Genomic DNA, 16830 nt, shown 5'->3' with positions numbered 1-16830 from the left:
GCACCTAAGACGTCGTACGACACAACGATGCCACCCGACGGAAGGGATGCACTGGCGGACTTTGCGTCTGCTTGCGAGGGCAAGGGCAGAGCGTGGCGCGCCGAAGGCGACGCCGCCGTGCGACTCGAGTGGCGGGAAGCCAAGACCATGAACGCAGACGTGACGGCGACCATGGCGCGGATGAGTCTCACGCTCCACGACACGATCGGCTTCACCGACGCGTGCGCCACCGACGGCAGCTTTGCCCCGCGCGGGGAGGCCGGGGAAGGCCTCGCCGCATGGGGAGTGTGGCACGGGGTCGGCGACGACGGCACACCAACAGCATACGGAGGGGCGCTACCGCCAGGAAGCAGCATCGCCGACGCCGAGCTCACCGCGATCGACGCCTGCATGCTCAGGGCAGAGGCCAGCCCACGGGGCACAGAGGCCCCCAGGCTGCTCATCCTCAGCGACTGCAACCCCGTCATCGAAGCAGTCCAGACGGCGGAACAGACAGGGAGCGCCTGGCACCTGTACAAACATCACCGTCCAGCCCTGCTCGAACGAATCAGCCTCAGGGCGGCAAGGTGGCGACGGGCGGGCGGAGACCTCGTCATCCAATGGGTGTGCGCCCACTGCGGCGTCTTCCCGAACCACTACGCCGATGTCGTCGCCAAGGCCTACCTCGGGCGCAAAGTGGAAGACCCATACGACGGCAAACTGGCTCGGGAGGCGTCCCTGATCGCATACGGGCAACAGAGGAGAGACGGAACGGTCAGCTGGGCAGGCGGACAGCGCAAGCTACGCGGGCTCGTGCAACAAGGGCTCGAACGGTTCACCATCCGCGAAGCCATCACGAGCGCGGGGCACGACGTCGGCAACCTCATCGTCCACATGCCGGAGGAGCTACCGCACGCGTGGCCGTGGGAACACGGGGGCGCGTGGACAGAGCTGCTCGAGTCTACCGGAAGGGCCAGCGACGGCGGCGGCTCCAAGCTGCAAGCCACCAGCCTAGGCGCAATCATGCGAGTCAGGAGCGGACAGCTCGGGCTCGGCGAACTCGACTACAAGGACGACGCCGGCAGGGCGGCCATGGAGGCGCTCGCAGAGGTCTGGAGGGCACCCAGGGGACGCCAGCTGGCTGGAGAGCTCGTCCACAGCCTAGAGATGCTGTACGACATCATCGAGCGACCCGAGGGCGGCGGCAGCAGCGCCTACAAGGGAGCAGTCAAACAGGCGCTCGACGTCGCCGCGGCGCTCACCACGGCGGGCAATAACCTACCCAGCGTCGAACAGTGGCGGCGGTTCAGGGCGGCGGCGTCGGGAGCCCTCCCCGCCCCGACACAACGCGAACGAGCGGCCACGAGGGCGAGAATGGCGGCAACGGGCTATGTACCACCCCCCACGCGAGGGGGGCGCGACGGCGAGCGCCTCACCGCGATGCAGGTGGCGGTGCGAGAGGCGACCAACGCAGCCAGGAAGGCCGCAAAGACGATTACGTGGACGGCCATCGAATGGCGCAAGACGAACGCGCCCGAGTGGAGGGGCGGCGCCGCTGGGGAACAGGACGGAGACGATGACGACGACGTAGACGACGACGACGGCGACGACCGCACACAGCCGGTGCCAGAGGAGGAGCCTACCGACGACGAGGGGGCAGGAGAGGAGTGGGACCGTCGCATGGGGGGGTCGAGGGCTGGAAGCAACAGCGACACACGCCAGGCGGAGCAGCCAAGCCCCCCCCCGAGGACCGCCAGCCCGAAGCGCGACACGAGCGGGGGTGCACACAGCGGCGGACAGGGGGACGCCGAGCCTTCGATAAGGGTGGTCGTCGCTGGAAGCCGACGAGCGGAGACGCGCGACACGGGAGCGGACACAGTCCCGCGCCCCTTGCCAGTCAACATCATGAGAGGCACCGGGCTCGGCAACCCATTCCCCATGGGGAAGAGAGGCACCGACGAGGCGCTGCGCGACCAGGTATGCGAGGCATTCGACACGTGGCTCCGGCTGCGCACCGTTCCCGCCTCAGCCGTGCGGGACACCAGATCCACGCCAGCGCTCATCCGACAGGCCAACGGGCAGCCCTTCTCACAGGAGATCGCCCCTCGACGCTCCGACGAAGCTAGGACGGGGAACGACGCCGTCGCGGCGATGCGGGCCGCGCTGAACGGCCGCGGCAACGCCAAGGTGGTGCGGCTCGGATGCTCGCCCTCGTGTCGAGAGGGGAGGCTGTGCCACGGGGACAGCCTCGCAGCCATGGCGCGAGAGCTCATCAGCGTACGAGACGAGCGGCGTAGAGAGGGGCAGCAACGCGGAGACGCCCCAAAGCCACGCAAGCCGAGGGCAGACAAAGGGGTGCCGAGAGGCCCGCGAGCCCTCAAAGGCACACAGGCATACCAGATCGGGCACCTCAGTCTACTACGGTTTCGGCACGGGCGCGAGAGGCAAGTGTCACAACGGACCCTCGACGCGGTGCGCGAGGCGCAGGGAGCCGGGGTCGAGCCGTGGAACACGGCCGAGCACGACAAGGCCGTCCACAATCCGGCGCCCGAAGGCGGGACGAGGGACTCGATGGAGAGCGAGCCGCAAGAGAGCGAGACGTACGACGACGAGGGAGCCAACGAGAGAGATAGGAGCGCCTCGGCGGACGACGAGATGGCCTTTATCGACGATGCGTTCTTCGAGCTTCCCGACGTGGCAACGGAGGAAGAGGCGGAGGGCCGGGGGAGCCAGAGTCAGCACAGCCAGCAGAGCCAGGGGGGCGAGAGCGAGGGGAGCCAGAGCAGCCAGGGCAGCCAACGGGCGCGCGCGAGGAGAGAACGGCGGAACCAGCTCGCGGCGCAGCGGTTCATGGATCGAATACGATTCGAACTTCGGCTCGGGCACAGGGGAACCGAATCTAGTCAAGCCCGCGCCGGCCAAGACAACGACGACAGCGACGATGGCGCAAGGAGCGACGACGAGGAGACACCCGACCGAGCAGCAGAGCCAGGACCGAGCGAGCAACCACCCGAAACGGGCCAGCCGAACGATGGCAGCCAGACAGACGACGAATTTACAGTGATGGACGTAGACGAAGAACAGCCAGAGTACGAGGCATCCCAGCCGCCGAGGAAGCGGGGGCGATTTGAAAACGAACGTAGCGGTTCGATGAGTCAGGGGGAGGGGGCGAGCAGGCAACAGGAAGAGGATGGAGAGCCGCTGACGAAAGCCCAGAGACAGCGCCAGCGCAACCGAGTGCGGGGATCACCCCGAAAGCCAACCAACAAATTCTCTGGCCTCAGCTGAGAAGGATAGGGTCGACGGGTGATGGGAGCGAGACCGAACGGCCGGGCATGCTCCTGCACGCCCGGGCAACTAGGTCATGGACCTCCCCCCTCCCCGAGTGTGTCGTGGAGATGGTAACTTGCTCATAATGCTGCTTGTACAACCACGACCGACGCGAGGACGCAAGTCCACCAACCTCGGCCATTCCAACGGCCAGACCGCTCGCTTAAGGCTGATTGGCTAGACGAGCGGTCTCCCTCCATGGGGCTGTTGGCGCAGGGGGAGGTGTCAATCACGCTCCCGGGACGCCGGAGAGATCGGGTTGGTCTCCCCCGCCTTCAGCCCTGACCCGACGGGGACGCCACCACCCTCGCCCAGGGATCTACAATGCTGTCTTAAGGTCCGACAGGTTCGGCACCGGGCACCGCCTCGGTATACAAAATGCGCCTGCGGGCGGACCCTTACAGATCACAGATCACCTACCTACCTACAGGCTATGTCTGCGTGCGGAGCACAAACGGCTCTTGCGCGCGCTCTTGCGCCGGCGCCGTGGGCACATATTGGGGCAGACGCCGTCGTGCCCCTCGATGGACCGGAGGGAGAGGCTGTGCGACGAGCCTCGACGAGACTGCGTCAGCTGTTCCCACAGCAGGCTGGAAGTACCTCGCCAGGCTCAAACCTAAGAGCTTTTTTTTCGCTTCTCTCCTCTACCCTTCATGCCACCTCGCGGTCGTCCGCCACTTCTCGTCGCTCTCCTGCAGCGTCGCCACCACCACCCCGCTCTCTCCTCACATCGCTCTCCTCGGCCCCGTTTTGTGACGGCGCCGGCGCTATTCCCAGTCGCGCGCGGCTTCTCTCGCCGCTCGGCGCGAAGGCCGCTTCCCTCCGATCGGCGTCGCGGGCGGAGGTGTGTCTGTTGTCAAGTCTTCTTCACAGGGCCGGAGAGATTCTTCGAGACACCATTCACACTCTCCCCGACGGCGCGAGGGGGGGGCATAGGCGCTGCCCCTCATACCGCGTCTCTCGTTTCCGTGTGCACACAAGCGCGTTTCTCTCTTTCTTTTACTAGGCACGGGACTGGTGCTTGCACTGACACAGGTACACAAAAGGAGCCGGGGGTTTCCCGGAGAGGGGATTAAAAGAATCCCACGCTGCGTCGCGCGAGAACGCGTTACAAATGCCGCGAGGCTCACCCCTGCTGCGGCCAACGCGTTCGCGGCGTCCATGCAGGCGATTGTGGCGCCAGAGGCGAAGGGTCTGCAGCTGCACCTCTCCAGCAGCAATAGAACCGGCACACAGGAGTTCGCTCTCGCAATGGCCGTTTTCAGGCTGGAAGGAAGGTCTACCTGGGCTCCTTCGACACGGCAGTGCAGGCAGCGGTGGCCTATGCACGGGAAGTCGGTGAGTACCAGTCTTCCCCGGCTGTGCCAACGGAGGCAGAGGGGACGCGCTTGCACCGGGCGCCTCGTATTCGGTGTGATAGCTGCGTGACAGAGAGTGTGTGACCGCGCCACGTCCGTTGTAGGCCGCTCGAGACGGGCTCGCGGGTCAAGGTGTGGTGGGACGGGGATGGCTGTTACTTCGCGGGCGAGGTCAGGGAATGCCGCCGCAGTAAATCTGGCGCTACAGAGGCCCAGGGCTGGCAACGGCCAGCGAGGCCGCACCTTGTGCTCCACCTCAGCGCGATCTCACTGGGAGAAGGAGGCGCACTCCGATGAGGAGGTGGAGGTGGAGGCGACAGTGGAGGGAGAGGCGGAGGATGAGGCGGAGGAAGAGGCGGAGGGAGAGGCGGCGACGGCGGAGGATATGGTGGAGCCCGTTCGACCTGCCCATCACCGTGCAGAAGCTCAAGCTCTATTTTCCCAGCGCCGCCTCGACCGCCGGCGTCAAGCCAGCCCTCAAGCAGATGGAGGTTGGAGCGAGAGACGTACGGCGAGGTCAAGGCGGGTGCCCTGAACGTGCGAGTGCGCGCGCTCTCGCTCGAGAATTTGGCGGGATGTAAGAGGCGAGCGACGGATACGCACCCCGCCCCTGCAAAAAATTACAAGAAAAGAAATCAATTTCGGTCTGCGCATGGAGTGATGGAGATCGGTGTCGCGCAAGCTGGCGACGCGGGGTCGCGCGTCAGAAAGCGCACCAACCGTAACCTCAGCCCCATCACGGCGACTCTCCGCGCCACTCGCCCGCACGGGAGGTCGCGTCCACTTCCGCCGCAGGAAGGAGCTCGCGCCGCTCGCCACCCGCGGGCGCTCTCGAGCACCAGTCGCAGCCCAGCGCCGCCAGTAGCCGCCGCAACGCCGAGAATCGGGCGGCGGACTTGGCCATCGGCTTGTCCTTGCCGCCCCGGGCGTCGCCAGCGTTGCCCTCGCTGCCCTCAGTGATGGCGGCGGCGATCTGCCACTCGCCCTCGAGCAGCGCGGCGCAAGCTTGCGCGTACGGGTGCGCCGTTGAAGCGAGCTTCGACTTGAGCACGGCGAGGAGAGGCACGGAAAGGACCATACCGACAACGCCTACGCGGCGCGGGCTCCACGGGGACGGTGGGGCAACGGATCAAGCGGCTCGCCGGGATGGTGAGGTCTCGGCGCGGCGCCCCACACAATCTGGGCCGCCGAGAGCCCGACGATGAGAGCGACGGGGTGGAGGGTCATCGCGCGCGCCATCACGACCTGGTCGACGAGGTTGTCGACGAGGAGGTGGACGGCGGTGGTGAGGCCGAGGAAAAGGCCAAAGGCGAGCCAGCTCACCGACGGGTCGACGAGCGCGAGCGGCACGGGCAGCAGCACGGCGATGCCCGAGCCAACGAGCGGCAGCCAGTTGAGCCTACGGACGAGGCCATCGGCGAGTCCGCTCGGGCCAGCTAGCTTCGCGTTTGGGCGTGAGTTGAGAGCCAAAAGGTGACGACGCCAAAGAGCGGCCAGAGCGGCACCCCGCATGCGAGGTAGACGAGGGCACAGGCGACCGCCTTGCCAAGCGAGATGGCCGCCTTCCAGCGAAGGTAGGTGCGCGTCTGCTGCTCCGCGCTCGGCCGCGAGGCGCCGCCCCCTGTGGAGCCTCCGGAGCCGCGGCTGGGCGCCATGCCGCGCGGGTGCGGCACGTCCGCCGCGCCGGCCGCCCCGTCCGGCGCGGAGGGGTGGCGCAGCGGCGCCTGCCCTGCCAGCATCGAGCGGCGCAGTCCGAGCGGCGGGCCCTTCTCTCGCGCCGCCGCATCAGCGGCCTGGCTCTGCTGGCGTGGCGGGTCCGCGGCAGGCGGGGCCGCAGAGGAGGGGGACATGACGAGGAAGATCCAGAGCACCTTTTGGGGTTCCGGAGGCCTCGGGTGACCGCGGGTGATCTCGGGAGGAGGCACCAATCTCTCGGCGCGCCATGATGGCGAGGCCGCGGAACAGCAGGCCGCCCACGAAGGAGAAGGTGCCGGCGAGGGCGGCGCTCATCATGGAGGCGTCCTTGATCGAGGTCGCGAGCGCCTTGGCGAGGATGTCGATGTCAAAGTAGGGCCCCAGCCTCGACGCCTTCCAGCGCAGCTTGAACACCTGTGCAGACGTGCCACGGACGTGCGGAAGGCCATCTTATGTCATCCCGGCCGCCTAATGCCGCCACCGCGCGCGCGCCTCGAGCGCATGCTGCGACGCGTCGCCAAACTCGGGAGCGCGTCGCATGAAGGAGTCGACGGCATTGTAGAGGAGCAGCAGCAGGAGCAGGAAGAGGGCGAGCACGAGCGCCAGCGTGATTGCGATCGCAAGCGGCCGAGGCAGCGCAAGCGACGGCATCCCGCCGCAAGGCGGCGCAGAAAGGCGGTCTACGAGCGGCTCGAGCAGCACGGCGAGCAGCGCGGCAATGAGGAGCATCTGTAGCGCCGACTGAAGGTACCACGCCAGAAATCCGAGCGCAACGACGCACACCGTCGCGAGCGACACCGTCTTGAGCCGTTCCTCGAGCCAGATGGCTGCGAGCGGCAGCGCGGTGAGGTCCTCTGCGGCCAGCGCGGCGAGGAGCGAGCGATGCTGCCCCGCGTCGGAGCGGCGGCGGCCGTCGGGGAGGCCGCGCAGCGCCTGCGGCTCCTCGAGGCTCTGCCGCCGCCCGAGCGATTGCAGCTCGCCCAAGCGGAGCCCACCGGGCGAGGAGCCCATCCAACCGCTCGAGGCGCACGCGGCCGAGCCGCCGCACCGCAGCGTCGCGGTGGCGGGAAGGCCCGGCAGAACGGACGTGGTGAGGACGCACCACTCGCTGAAGAGGGCGTCGTAATACTCTAGCGGGATCACGTCTGCCACTCCGCCGCCAACCGCCGAGGCCATCGAGACCGCCTCGCATTCGACCTCGGCGAGCGTGGCGGCGGCGCTCAGCCGTGTGCGGAGAGACCGAGGGCCCTTTGGCGTGTCGACCAGCAGGAGCACCTCGCGCCAGTCGTCTTGGGCCATGGTCTTGCTCAGAGAGCTTGCCACAGCGCGGTCGCGGCGCTTTGGCGACCGAGTCGCAGTAAAAGAGAGCCCGCCGAAACTTCTCAGCCTCCGGCCGGCGGCAGCGAGCAGGGAAGCGACAAGCGAGGAGAACAGCACCACGCATCGGGGGCGGCAGCTGTCACGAGGGCGGATCCGGATGGTTGGCCGTGACGCGTGAGGCCCGAGGGTTGCGGGAGGCGCGCGGCGGCGCGCGCCGGGCTCGGCGGTGAGTGAGCCCGGCGCGATCGCCGCCACCGGGGGCCACCGCGCCATGGAGCGGCGCCCCGGTCTCCCTACCGGCGATGCACGCGACCGCGCTTGGAGGCGCTTGCTGCGCGGTCGTGCGGGGCTGGCTGACTCGCCCGCTGGGTTGGTGGTGCACGGGGCTTGCGGCGGGGTCCCCATCGTCCCCGTGGCGGCGCGCGCCGGCCGTCGGGCCGGCGGCGCCGCCGCGCGCACTCTCTCTCTGCGCCGTCGGTCGGGATCGGGAGGAGGAGGGCCCAACAGGAGAATCGTGCTTTTTGGGTTGGGTTGGGTTGTGGGCCTGGGTTGGGTTGTTCCGCGTAAGCTTGGGTCGTCGGCGCGAAGGGTGAGGTCTCGACCGCCGCCGCTCACGCCAGCGGACGGCCACCATCGGTGTTTTTGGCTTCGCCACCGTCCAAAGCGTGCGCAATGCGCTCGCCGGCATCGAGCGAGCACGCCTGTCCGACGAGTGGCTTGCTGTGTGGACGCCTTCTTGTGGCTCTCGCCGAGAGCGTTTTGCGTCCCGGTGGGTGGGAGAATATGTGATAGGAACGAGTGTATCGCTTTGACGGATCGACCGTGCTTGCTATAAAGACCGATGTGACGCACACAGTGACACATCAGACGACACATATTCTCCCACCCACCGGGACGCAAAACGCTCTCGGCGAGAGCCACAAGAAGGCGTCCACACAGCAAGCCACTCGTCGGACAGGCGTGCTCGCTCGATGCCGGCGAGCGCATTGCGCACGCTTTGAACGGTGGCGAAGCCAAAAACACCGATGGTGGCCGTCCGCTGGCGTGAGCGGCGGCGGTCGAGACCTCACCCTTCGCGCCGACGACCCAACCTCACGGAACAACCCAACCCCCAACCAACCCAACCCAACACCAAACAACCCCACTGAAAGCACGATTCTCCTGTTGGGCCCTCAGGAGGCTGTGGTTGGCGAAGTGTGCCTCTCGAGACGCATTGACCAGCACCGCGGTTTAAATGCCACCCTTGTGGCCACCCCTGCGGCCCCTCCGCCCCCGCTTCCCGACGCGAACACCTCGAGACCTCGCGCGCGAGAAGCCGACTTTGGTCGCAGACTCGTATCGAAGGGCATCGGGCAAGAGCCGAGGTCACGTGATGCTCGCCCCTTGGCTGCTCTCGCTGGGCGCCAAGGACGGCTGCTGCTGGTGCGACCCGGACACGCCCAAGGACGCGGAGGCAGTCACTGGCTCGGACGGCGACGATTACACGCTCGTCTTCTCGGACGAGTTCAACGATCCGAGTCGCTCGTTTGCAAACGGCGAGGATCCCAAGTGGACGGCGCTCGAGGTGGGCGACACGTCCAACCTGGGCTCCGCCTTCTATCTTCCCGAGCAAGCCACGGTGCTCGCCGACCAGAACGCCAGCGGCGTGGTCGCGCTCCGCATCCTCACAGAGGAGAAGCCGCACACGGGTGACTCTCCGACGGGTGAGAAGAACATCCACATGCCGTACTCGTCGGCGATGCTGCAGTCCTGGAACAAGTTTTGCTTCACGGGCGGCATCGTCGAGTTCCGCGCCAAGCTGCCCGGCGGCGGCGGCTACTGGCCCGCGCTCTGGGCCTTTGGCAACCTCGGCCGCGCCGTGTACCAGGACTCAAACACGGGGCTGTGGCCGTGGTCGTACAGCGAGTGCGACCCGGACCTGAAGCTGCCGCCGACCGACCCGCCGCAGCGCATCTCCGCATGCCAGGACCACGACTTGCGCGAGGACGGCCTCCTCCCCTTCCAGGGCCGCGGCGCCACCGAGCTCGACGTGCTCGAGGGCGCCGTCACGAATGCCGGTACCGCGCCTCACGCCCACGCCTCGCGCCCACGCCTCAGCACACGCCCTGACTCGCGACGCGGCGGCATCGCATCGCAACGCTGCATCGTAGCGCACCACCCTGCACGTCCCGATGCGCCCTCCTCCCTCCCGCCTGCTCCAGGCTCGGGATCGTACGCCGTTGGCTCGGTGCAGCTCTCTCCGGGCGTGCCGGCGTACTTTCGGCCACCGCTCTTCGGCTTCCCCACCGCGGAGGGGCCTGGCGCTTGGTACCGCAAGCTCACCTTCGGCAAGCGCGGCAAGCCCAACAACGGCTGGTGCGGCGACGCGCACGCCACACCGCCTCCCTCCCTCCCCTCACCGCTCTCTCCCACACGCCTGTGCTACACCCACACCCGCCGCCCTTTGGGGCACGTACACTGACGCGTCCACCACGCACCCGCACAGGTACGGACCGCCGTACGGCTCGCTTCCATAGATGCGGAACACGTGCCCCTGTATTCCAACCCAGCCCTCGAGAAGACACGCAGTCGGCCGCGTTCCAACGCATCGCCGCAAAGCACGGGACTCCCAGCCCTCGTACTCGCGCGACGCTCCGAGGCGGCCGTATTCTGACCCTGAATGGACTCGTTCGTCTCTCGGCTTGCAGCCCACGGGCTGCCGGAGCTGGAGCCTTCCACGAGCCTTCCAAGAACCTTCTCGGAACCGTCTCCAGGCTCTCAGTGCCTCACCGGCTGCCCTGACGCGCTCTCGGGCGGCATCACCGAGATCGACGACTTCCACTCGCGGTACTGGACCTACCGGATGGAGTGGCGCACGGGGAGCGACGGCGGCGTCGCCTGGTACTACGACGACGAGTTCGTCTGGTCGATGGAGGCCGCCTCCTTCGGCGAGTACAAGATTTGCAACAGCAGCGCGCCGGGCGCGCCCTGCCTGCGCACGCCCAAGAGGCAGGTGCCAGCCGAGCCCATGTCGCTCGTGATGAACACGGCGATCGGCACCTGGAACGGCGGGCCCACCGCCCTCGACGGAAAGCACTGGCCTGCCTCCCTCTGGGTCGACTACGTGCGCGTGTGGCAAAAGGAGGAGCACACCGGCTGCGACCCTCCCGACTACCCGACCGCAGCGTACATCGAGAAGCACGCGGACTTGTACGGCGAGCCCGCCAAGCCGCTCGGGAGCGAGACGTGCCCGCCCGTCTACCCGGCCTCGGCCCACGAGCACGCCAAGGCCATCCTGCACGCCGCCGACGGCATCCGGTCCGAGTTCCACCTCAAGGACTCGCGGGTTGCCGCTGACATGCAGGCGGCGGAGGCAAACGCGCAAAAGGCGCAGGCCGAGTACCGCGCCGCGTGGAAGGAGGAGGTGAAGGCCGCCGAGGCGGCGGCGGCGGAGGCGGAGGCGGAGGCGAAGAAGCTGCAGGACACGGCCAAGACAAAGGCGAGGGACGCGAGGCGCGCGCACCCCCCCCCCCCCCCCACCCCTTGCCCGCCCCCTGCAGGGTCTGGCAGCGTGAGCATGACCCCCCTCCCCTGCGGTGGCCGGCTCGCCGCAGGCACGCCATCGACGGGCTGCGCCTCATCGACGGCGACGAGGCGCAGCGCGAGCAGCGCGGCCAGCGCGAGCAGCGCGGCCAGCGCGAGCAGGGACGGGGCGGCGCCATCCAGCTGACGGCGCAGGTTGCGGAAGAGGAGGCGACGTTGCACGCGGCTCCGGGCGTCTACACCGGCGCCGCCTTTGCCGCGCTCCTCGCTGCCGCTGCCGCCGCCGCGCTCGCGTACCGCCGCTGGAGCCGCGGCGTCCGCGCGCCGGCGGGCCCCTACGAGACGGCCACCACGTCGGACCAGTACGTGGCGTACGAGTGAGCGGCCCGGGACTCGCCGCCAGGGTGCGCCAGCCATCCACGCACGCCGCCGCGGGGGGGGGGGGGGGGGGGGCATGAAGGGTAGCGACCCGGGCTGCGCGTGAAGTAGGGATGACACAGAAGCGCGATACCGCGGCTCGATCGATCCGGGCCCGGGGCGCTCACGAAAGCACTCACAACTAAAAACCTGACAATGTGAGTCTGTGCAGCCGCTGCACAAACGATACATGTAAAAAAACGAGAATTCACTCACGACTCGACGTCACCGCGATTCGCGGACCGCGTGTGCGGAGATAATCTCCTCCTCACAGTCATCTCACACTCTGAGACACATGTTCAGTCTCTGTGCATACCAGTCCGCATAGCAGTTGGCAGAGTGATCAGACCCTAAATAAAGCGGCTAAGGTGGTCTTCGTGCTCAGAAGGATCAAGAGAGCTCTATCTATTCACACCCTTTGTGCGCTGAAGACCACAGGCAATGCCCGTTGACACCCAGAACCGGAGGTGTGCATAAACCAGACACCATATTCCATAGGATATAACATACTGAGATACCAGGCTCTTCCCTGGCATATCAGCTATCAAGAAACCGTCTGACTTATAGGAGGAGGAGCTCTGTATTCTGCTTTTTCGACACATCCCACAGAAAACATCCGGGCCATGGGAATATCGGTCCAGCCAGACACTCTGGGTTCTGGTTTTTCGAGGTGTGAACGATCTCCCCGTGGAGGGGTCATTCCGGCGGAATGACCCTTCATTAACTAATCGGATTCCGAATGGGTCGAACGGGAGTACTAAGACAGCAGCATGTTCTGGGTGGGAGGAACCCTTGGGGGGAACCGTTTTATCGCTCCAGGCATTTCGGCTTCTGGTTTCTGGTTTCTGCTCCGAAAGCGAGGTTGGCGGCGCGCCGCGCTGCCACGCACTTTTGTGGCTCACGGGAGGGAGGCCTGCGATGCGGTCGAGTCCGCCAGGCTGCCGCGATCCCGAGCGGAAACGCCGTGGCAGCCAACATGGCTGCCTCGTGCATCGGACGCCGACCGGCGGGGCCGTTGCTTGTCATGCCCAAGCCCTGAAAGGCTGAGCTGTGAAAGCAGGCGTTGTGCGAGTGTTTTGAGTACCTATCGCATATCAATAGAGTGTTTGGATCTACTCTGTTGGAGACAGAAAGAAGCTCTATCACAACGTCGGCGGAGCGGCCAATGCGCGCGGCGATCTTGAGGGCACCACCAGGAGCTGGCAAGGCCTCATCGCACGCTACCACACGTGCCGATCCGTGCCGAGATTTACCCGCACCCGGCGTTGACACTCATCACCAGTCGCGACCAATCGGAGCAGAAACCAGAAACCAGAAACGCAGAATGCATGCCGCTTTTTTGCTGTTCCCACTTGAAAAAAATAAATGGGGACACCTGTTCATTGGCCGGAATGAGCTCATTAGGACGAGGCGGGAGATGTATTCACACCGCAGAAACCAGACCCACAGGCAGATCCCACGGGAAATCGAGGCGGGTGTCCCAGAAAACAGATCCCAGAAAAACCAGAGCGCGCCGCAGAAACCGACCGACCCCTGGGTTTTCGGCTATGGGAAACCGCCATGGGAAACCGCAGCAGAAACCCGATGGGAAACCGAGGTCTGGTGTCTGCTTTGTGCACGAATGCAGAACCGACGAGTCGCTGGGCCCTCTCTGTACTCTGACCTGAGGCGAGAGCGCCGGCCGCCGGGGAGCCACAAGATCAAGAAATGTCGGACTAAATGATATTGAATCCGAGTAATCAGAGATGGAAGGCCAATGTATACACAGGGCGAATACCCAGGCGCGACAAGGGTATAGTTGTGGTTTCGCGCGGGGCGCGGGGGCCACAGCCCACCGTCCGCCGTGTCGCGTGTGCGCGTGTGCGGTGTGGGGGCGCGTGCCCAGTGCGTGTAGCGCCAGTGATTGCGAAAACGTCATGTGTTCAGCGACACCGCCCCGGTGTGCACCGTGTCCAGCTCCGCTACGGCATTGGCGGTGCGCGTGCCCGCTCGGGCGAGCGGCATCGGTGGGTGCGACGTCGAGAGCTGCCGAGGAGGTGCGGAGGGAGGCGACGCCGTGTGGACCTCAGGGGGCGGGCGCGGGCGGTTGAGGAGATGGTCGTAGTGCAGCTTGCGGAGGCAGCGCAGGTGCACTTCCACGTTCGAGCCCTTTGACGACTGGAAGACCAGGTGCAGCTCAAAGCGCAGCGGGTCCGAGGGGCGGCAGTGCAAGATGGTGCCCTCGCCAATGTCTTGCAGGTTGAGGTGGTCCTCGTTGCAGTACATTTTCTTGGGACGGTAGAAGCCAACCGAGCCGAGGCGAGGGTTCCCGACGCGCACAAAGACGCGGGCGTCGAGCTCGCGGCTCGGTTCCGCCACTTTTGTCGACATGACGCCCTCCGCTTTGGCCAGCCAGCTTCGCGCGTCGCCGCCACCGACGCCCTCGAGCAGCGCCTCGATCTCCCTCAGGCGCTGCAGCGAGCCGGGAGCTGAGACGCGGCCCGCCGAGGAGCCCCCCACGCCACTGGCTGGGCTGGCTGCTGCTTTTCGGCGCGGCCGCCGACCGAAGGAGAGCGCGCGGCCATACCGAGGCCCCTCTCCCGCGGTGTGCACAGTGGTGGGGGCGGCAGGCTTGGCCGCAGCCCCATCCCCGCCCTCTTTCTTAGCTTCGTCGCCTCCAGTCGGATCGGCAGGCTGCGCCGCCGCCCGTCTTGGCGAAACTGCTCGGCGGGCCGGCGCCCGGCTGTAAGACATGGCGCGTCGGCGGAGCTTGGGACGCTCGGGGCCACTGCCGCGGCCCTGACCCTCTGCCCTCGCGGCGGAGGCGTCCGCCGCACGGCGGGCCTCGCCGACGCTCTGGTCGCTCGCCGCCAACGGCGGCGAGGGCGAGGGCGAGCCAGCCCCGGCGGGCATCTCAGGCATGCTGCAAGAGGGCCGGCGTGCACTCCGACCGCGTCGTAAAACGCGATGCGCACACGCACGTCTGCCCCGTTCGTTTTCTTTCTGCTTCCCTATCTCAGAGAGAATGCAACCGGGCGGGGCGGGGGCCGCCGCAGCATCAGTTGGCCTGCACAAGCTTTTCCGGCAAACAAAAAGGAAAACAGAGGGTCCCCAGCACTTTGCGTTTCCGGAAATTTCCAGGGAAAACAGAGGGTGTTTGGTGCTCCATTCAGCATTCTGGAAACTCGCGAGTTTCCCTGAGTCTGAGAGCTGGTCTGGGGCAAAATCTGACGCAAAATTGAGGAAATCGGCACAATACCCTGGCGGTCGCAGGGTATTTTCCAGGTATACCCGGGGTTTTCCAGGTATGCCCGCAAAATACCCGGTATTTTGCCGATTTGGCTGATTTTGGGCCCAAACCAGCCTCAGACTCGGCTCAGAGCCCGGAAAATTTGATTGTTTCCCCGGGAAAATAGAGAGGAAAAGAGAGGGTGCTGTAGAGAAAAAAGGGAGAAGAAAAGCTCAGAAGAAAAGGAAAGGAAAAGAGACGGGGTGCGAGAGGAAAAGCTTGTTCAGCCTAAATGCAGCAGCCGGGGGCCGGCCGGCGGGCGGGCGGGCTGCGGGCGGCCGCCCTCCTCCTCTCTCTCCCTCCTCCTCTCCCACCCATACACACACGCTCTGGGCACCCACCGGGGAGCTTTTACTCGTAAATGTGAATCACTCTTTGCTGCGCGTGCGTGCGCGGGGAGTCTTCTTGTGCGCGGTGCAACAGCTATATGCGGGTCATGGCTTGCATCTCCCCACGGACCTGCGTGTCGAGCGGCTGAACGCCTAAAGAATTCTCAAAAATACAAGCCTCTCTCACAGCGAGCCGTCTTTTTACCAGGTTGCAACCCTAGTCTCGCACTGTGCTGTGAACAGAGCGGCAACCAGCAGCTCTCAGGACCCGGCGTGTATTGCACCATAGGTCGTCGGCTTTGCCGACGGGCGACGTGGACGGACACAGGCAGGGACGGGCGAAACACGTACCCGAACAAGCATGACCAGGGAACGGGGCATTGCACTACATAGTGCGGGACCTGGGGCAGCAACCAACAACCTGGATGAGGACGGGGTGCTGCGCAACCGACGCCAACCAGCAGCGTTCACAGCACAGTGCGAGACTAAGGTTGCAACCTGGTAATAAGACGGCTCGCAGGCGAGCCTAAAGAAGAACTTGGAGCACTTGGAGTGCAGTCATTAGCCTCACATCCAGGGCCGGGGAACTGAGAAGCGCACCCAGCGAGCCGGATGATCGGGATCGGGCTACGGGCTAGAGAGCCCTGACCCCTAGCTAGGGGGGTGCGCGTTCGCAGGGAAAGGGCCGTAAAGTAAACTTGGAGCACTTGGAGTGCAATTATCAACCGCACATCCAGGGCCGGGGAGCTCAGAAGCGCACCCAGCGGGCCGGATGATTGGCATCGGGTTGCGGGCAAGAGAGCCCTAGCCCTGGGGGTGCGCGGTCGCAGGGCCTTAACACGTCTCCGAGGGATGGTTCCGTGTACCGGGTTACCCCTTAACTGCAGAACGCACCCTCTTCCTCGACCGTGGGGGGGTGCGCGTTCGCAGGGCCATAACACGGGTCTCCGAGGGTTAGCTCTGCGCTCCGGGGTTCCCCCAGCGGCGGAATTTTTCCCTCGCGCTGTGGGTCCCCCTAGCTGCGGAACGCCCCCTCTACTCGGAGCTAAAGAATACTCTCCGAGGGTTGGACCCGCGTACCAGGTTTCCCCTTAACTGCAAGGACGCCCCCTCTACTCGGAGCTAGTGATACGTGATACGGGAATACGTACCGCCCCCACGCAGTACCTACACTTACTCGAAGATAATACGAGAATACGCAGCTGCGAGGCACCTGTCGAGCAGCTTCCGCGGCGAGCAGCTTCCGTGGCCGTGGGGCGTGGGTGGGTGGGGGGGGGGGGGGGGGGAACCGAAGTAAGAAGGGGAAAAGGAGGTGGCGGTAATAAGGGCGGCCAAAAAAAGGATTAAGGAAACGGCGGCTTGGGGGGGGGGGGGGGGGACCACCGAAGTAGGAGGGGGAACCGCCAAAGAGGGGGGGGAACCCCCCCCTCCTTTTTTTCCAACCCCAAAAAAAAAAGGCGCCCCCCGCGGCGAAAACCCTGGCAAATGGGGGTTTCCCCCCTACGGGGAAATCGGGGGCCAAAAAATGGGGCTTCCTTTGGGGGAAAGAAAACCTTCCAAGCCTTCTGGGGGCCGGGTTTCCTTTTTTCTTTTTTAAACCCCCCCCCGGGGG

General features: G+C 65.8%; 5 protein-coding genes across 5 annotated transcripts; 2 read left to right on the top strand and 3 right to left on the bottom strand.

The window, feature by feature from the left end:
- Nucleotides 1–27: 27 nt before the first annotated feature.
- Nucleotides 28–3267, top strand: EMIHUDRAFT_207318 (hypothetical protein; the record flags this gene model as incomplete). Its single annotated transcript, XM_005774554.1, has 2 exons — nucleotides 28–1517; nucleotides 1728–3267. 2 exons carry the CDS (start codon nucleotides 28–30, stop codon nucleotides 3265–3267), a joined length of 3030 nt encoding a protein of 1009 aa, XP_005774611.1.
- A 2136-nt stretch (nucleotides 3268–5403) lies between these two features.
- Nucleotides 5404–6179, bottom strand: EMIHUDRAFT_207317 (hypothetical protein; the record flags this gene model as incomplete). Its single annotated transcript, XM_005774553.1, has 2 exons — nucleotides 5404–5709; nucleotides 5844–6179. The coding sequence occupies 2 exons, from the start codon at nucleotides 6177–6179 to the stop codon at nucleotides 5404–5406; spliced, it is 642 nt and encodes a 213-aa protein (XP_005774610.1).
- Nucleotides 6180–6452: 273 nt separating this feature from the next.
- Nucleotides 6453–8370, bottom strand: EMIHUDRAFT_207316 (hypothetical protein; the record flags this gene model as incomplete). The annotated part of the gene is made up of 4 exons (XM_005774552.1): nucleotides 6453–6466; nucleotides 6593–6747; nucleotides 6844–7749; nucleotides 8285–8370. 4 exons carry the CDS (start codon nucleotides 8368–8370, stop codon nucleotides 6453–6455), a joined length of 1161 nt encoding a protein of 386 aa, XP_005774609.1.
- Nucleotides 8371–9034: 664 nt separating this feature from the next.
- EMIHUDRAFT_450707 (hypothetical protein) lies at nucleotides 9035–11236 on the top strand (the record flags this gene model as incomplete). The annotated part of the gene is made up of 5 exons (XM_005774551.1): nucleotides 9035–9739; nucleotides 9884–10037; nucleotides 10232–10299; nucleotides 10436–11085; nucleotides 11222–11236. Exons 1-5 carry the CDS (start codon nucleotides 9055–9057, stop codon nucleotides 11234–11236), a joined length of 1572 nt encoding a protein of 523 aa, XP_005774608.1. The 5' UTR covers nucleotides 9035–9054.
- Nucleotides 11237–13535: 2299 nt separating this feature from the next.
- On the bottom strand, nucleotides 13536–14248 carry EMIHUDRAFT_101345 (hypothetical protein; the record flags this gene model as incomplete). Its single annotated transcript, XM_005774550.1, has 2 exons — nucleotides 13536–14072; nucleotides 14126–14248. The coding sequence occupies 2 exons, from the start codon at nucleotides 14246–14248 to the stop codon at nucleotides 13536–13538; spliced, it is 660 nt and encodes a 219-aa protein (XP_005774607.1).
- Nucleotides 14249–16830: the final 2582 nt, after the last annotated feature.

Source organism: Emiliania huxleyi (genome assembly GCF_000372725.1).
Source record: "Emiliania huxleyi CCMP1516 unplaced genomic scaffold EMIHUscaffold_31, whole genome shotgun sequence".
Taxonomy (NCBI): domain Eukaryota; phylum Haptophyta; order Isochrysidales; family Noelaerhabdaceae; genus Emiliania; species Emiliania huxleyi.
This window is presented reverse-complemented; position numbering and strand designations above follow the sequence as displayed.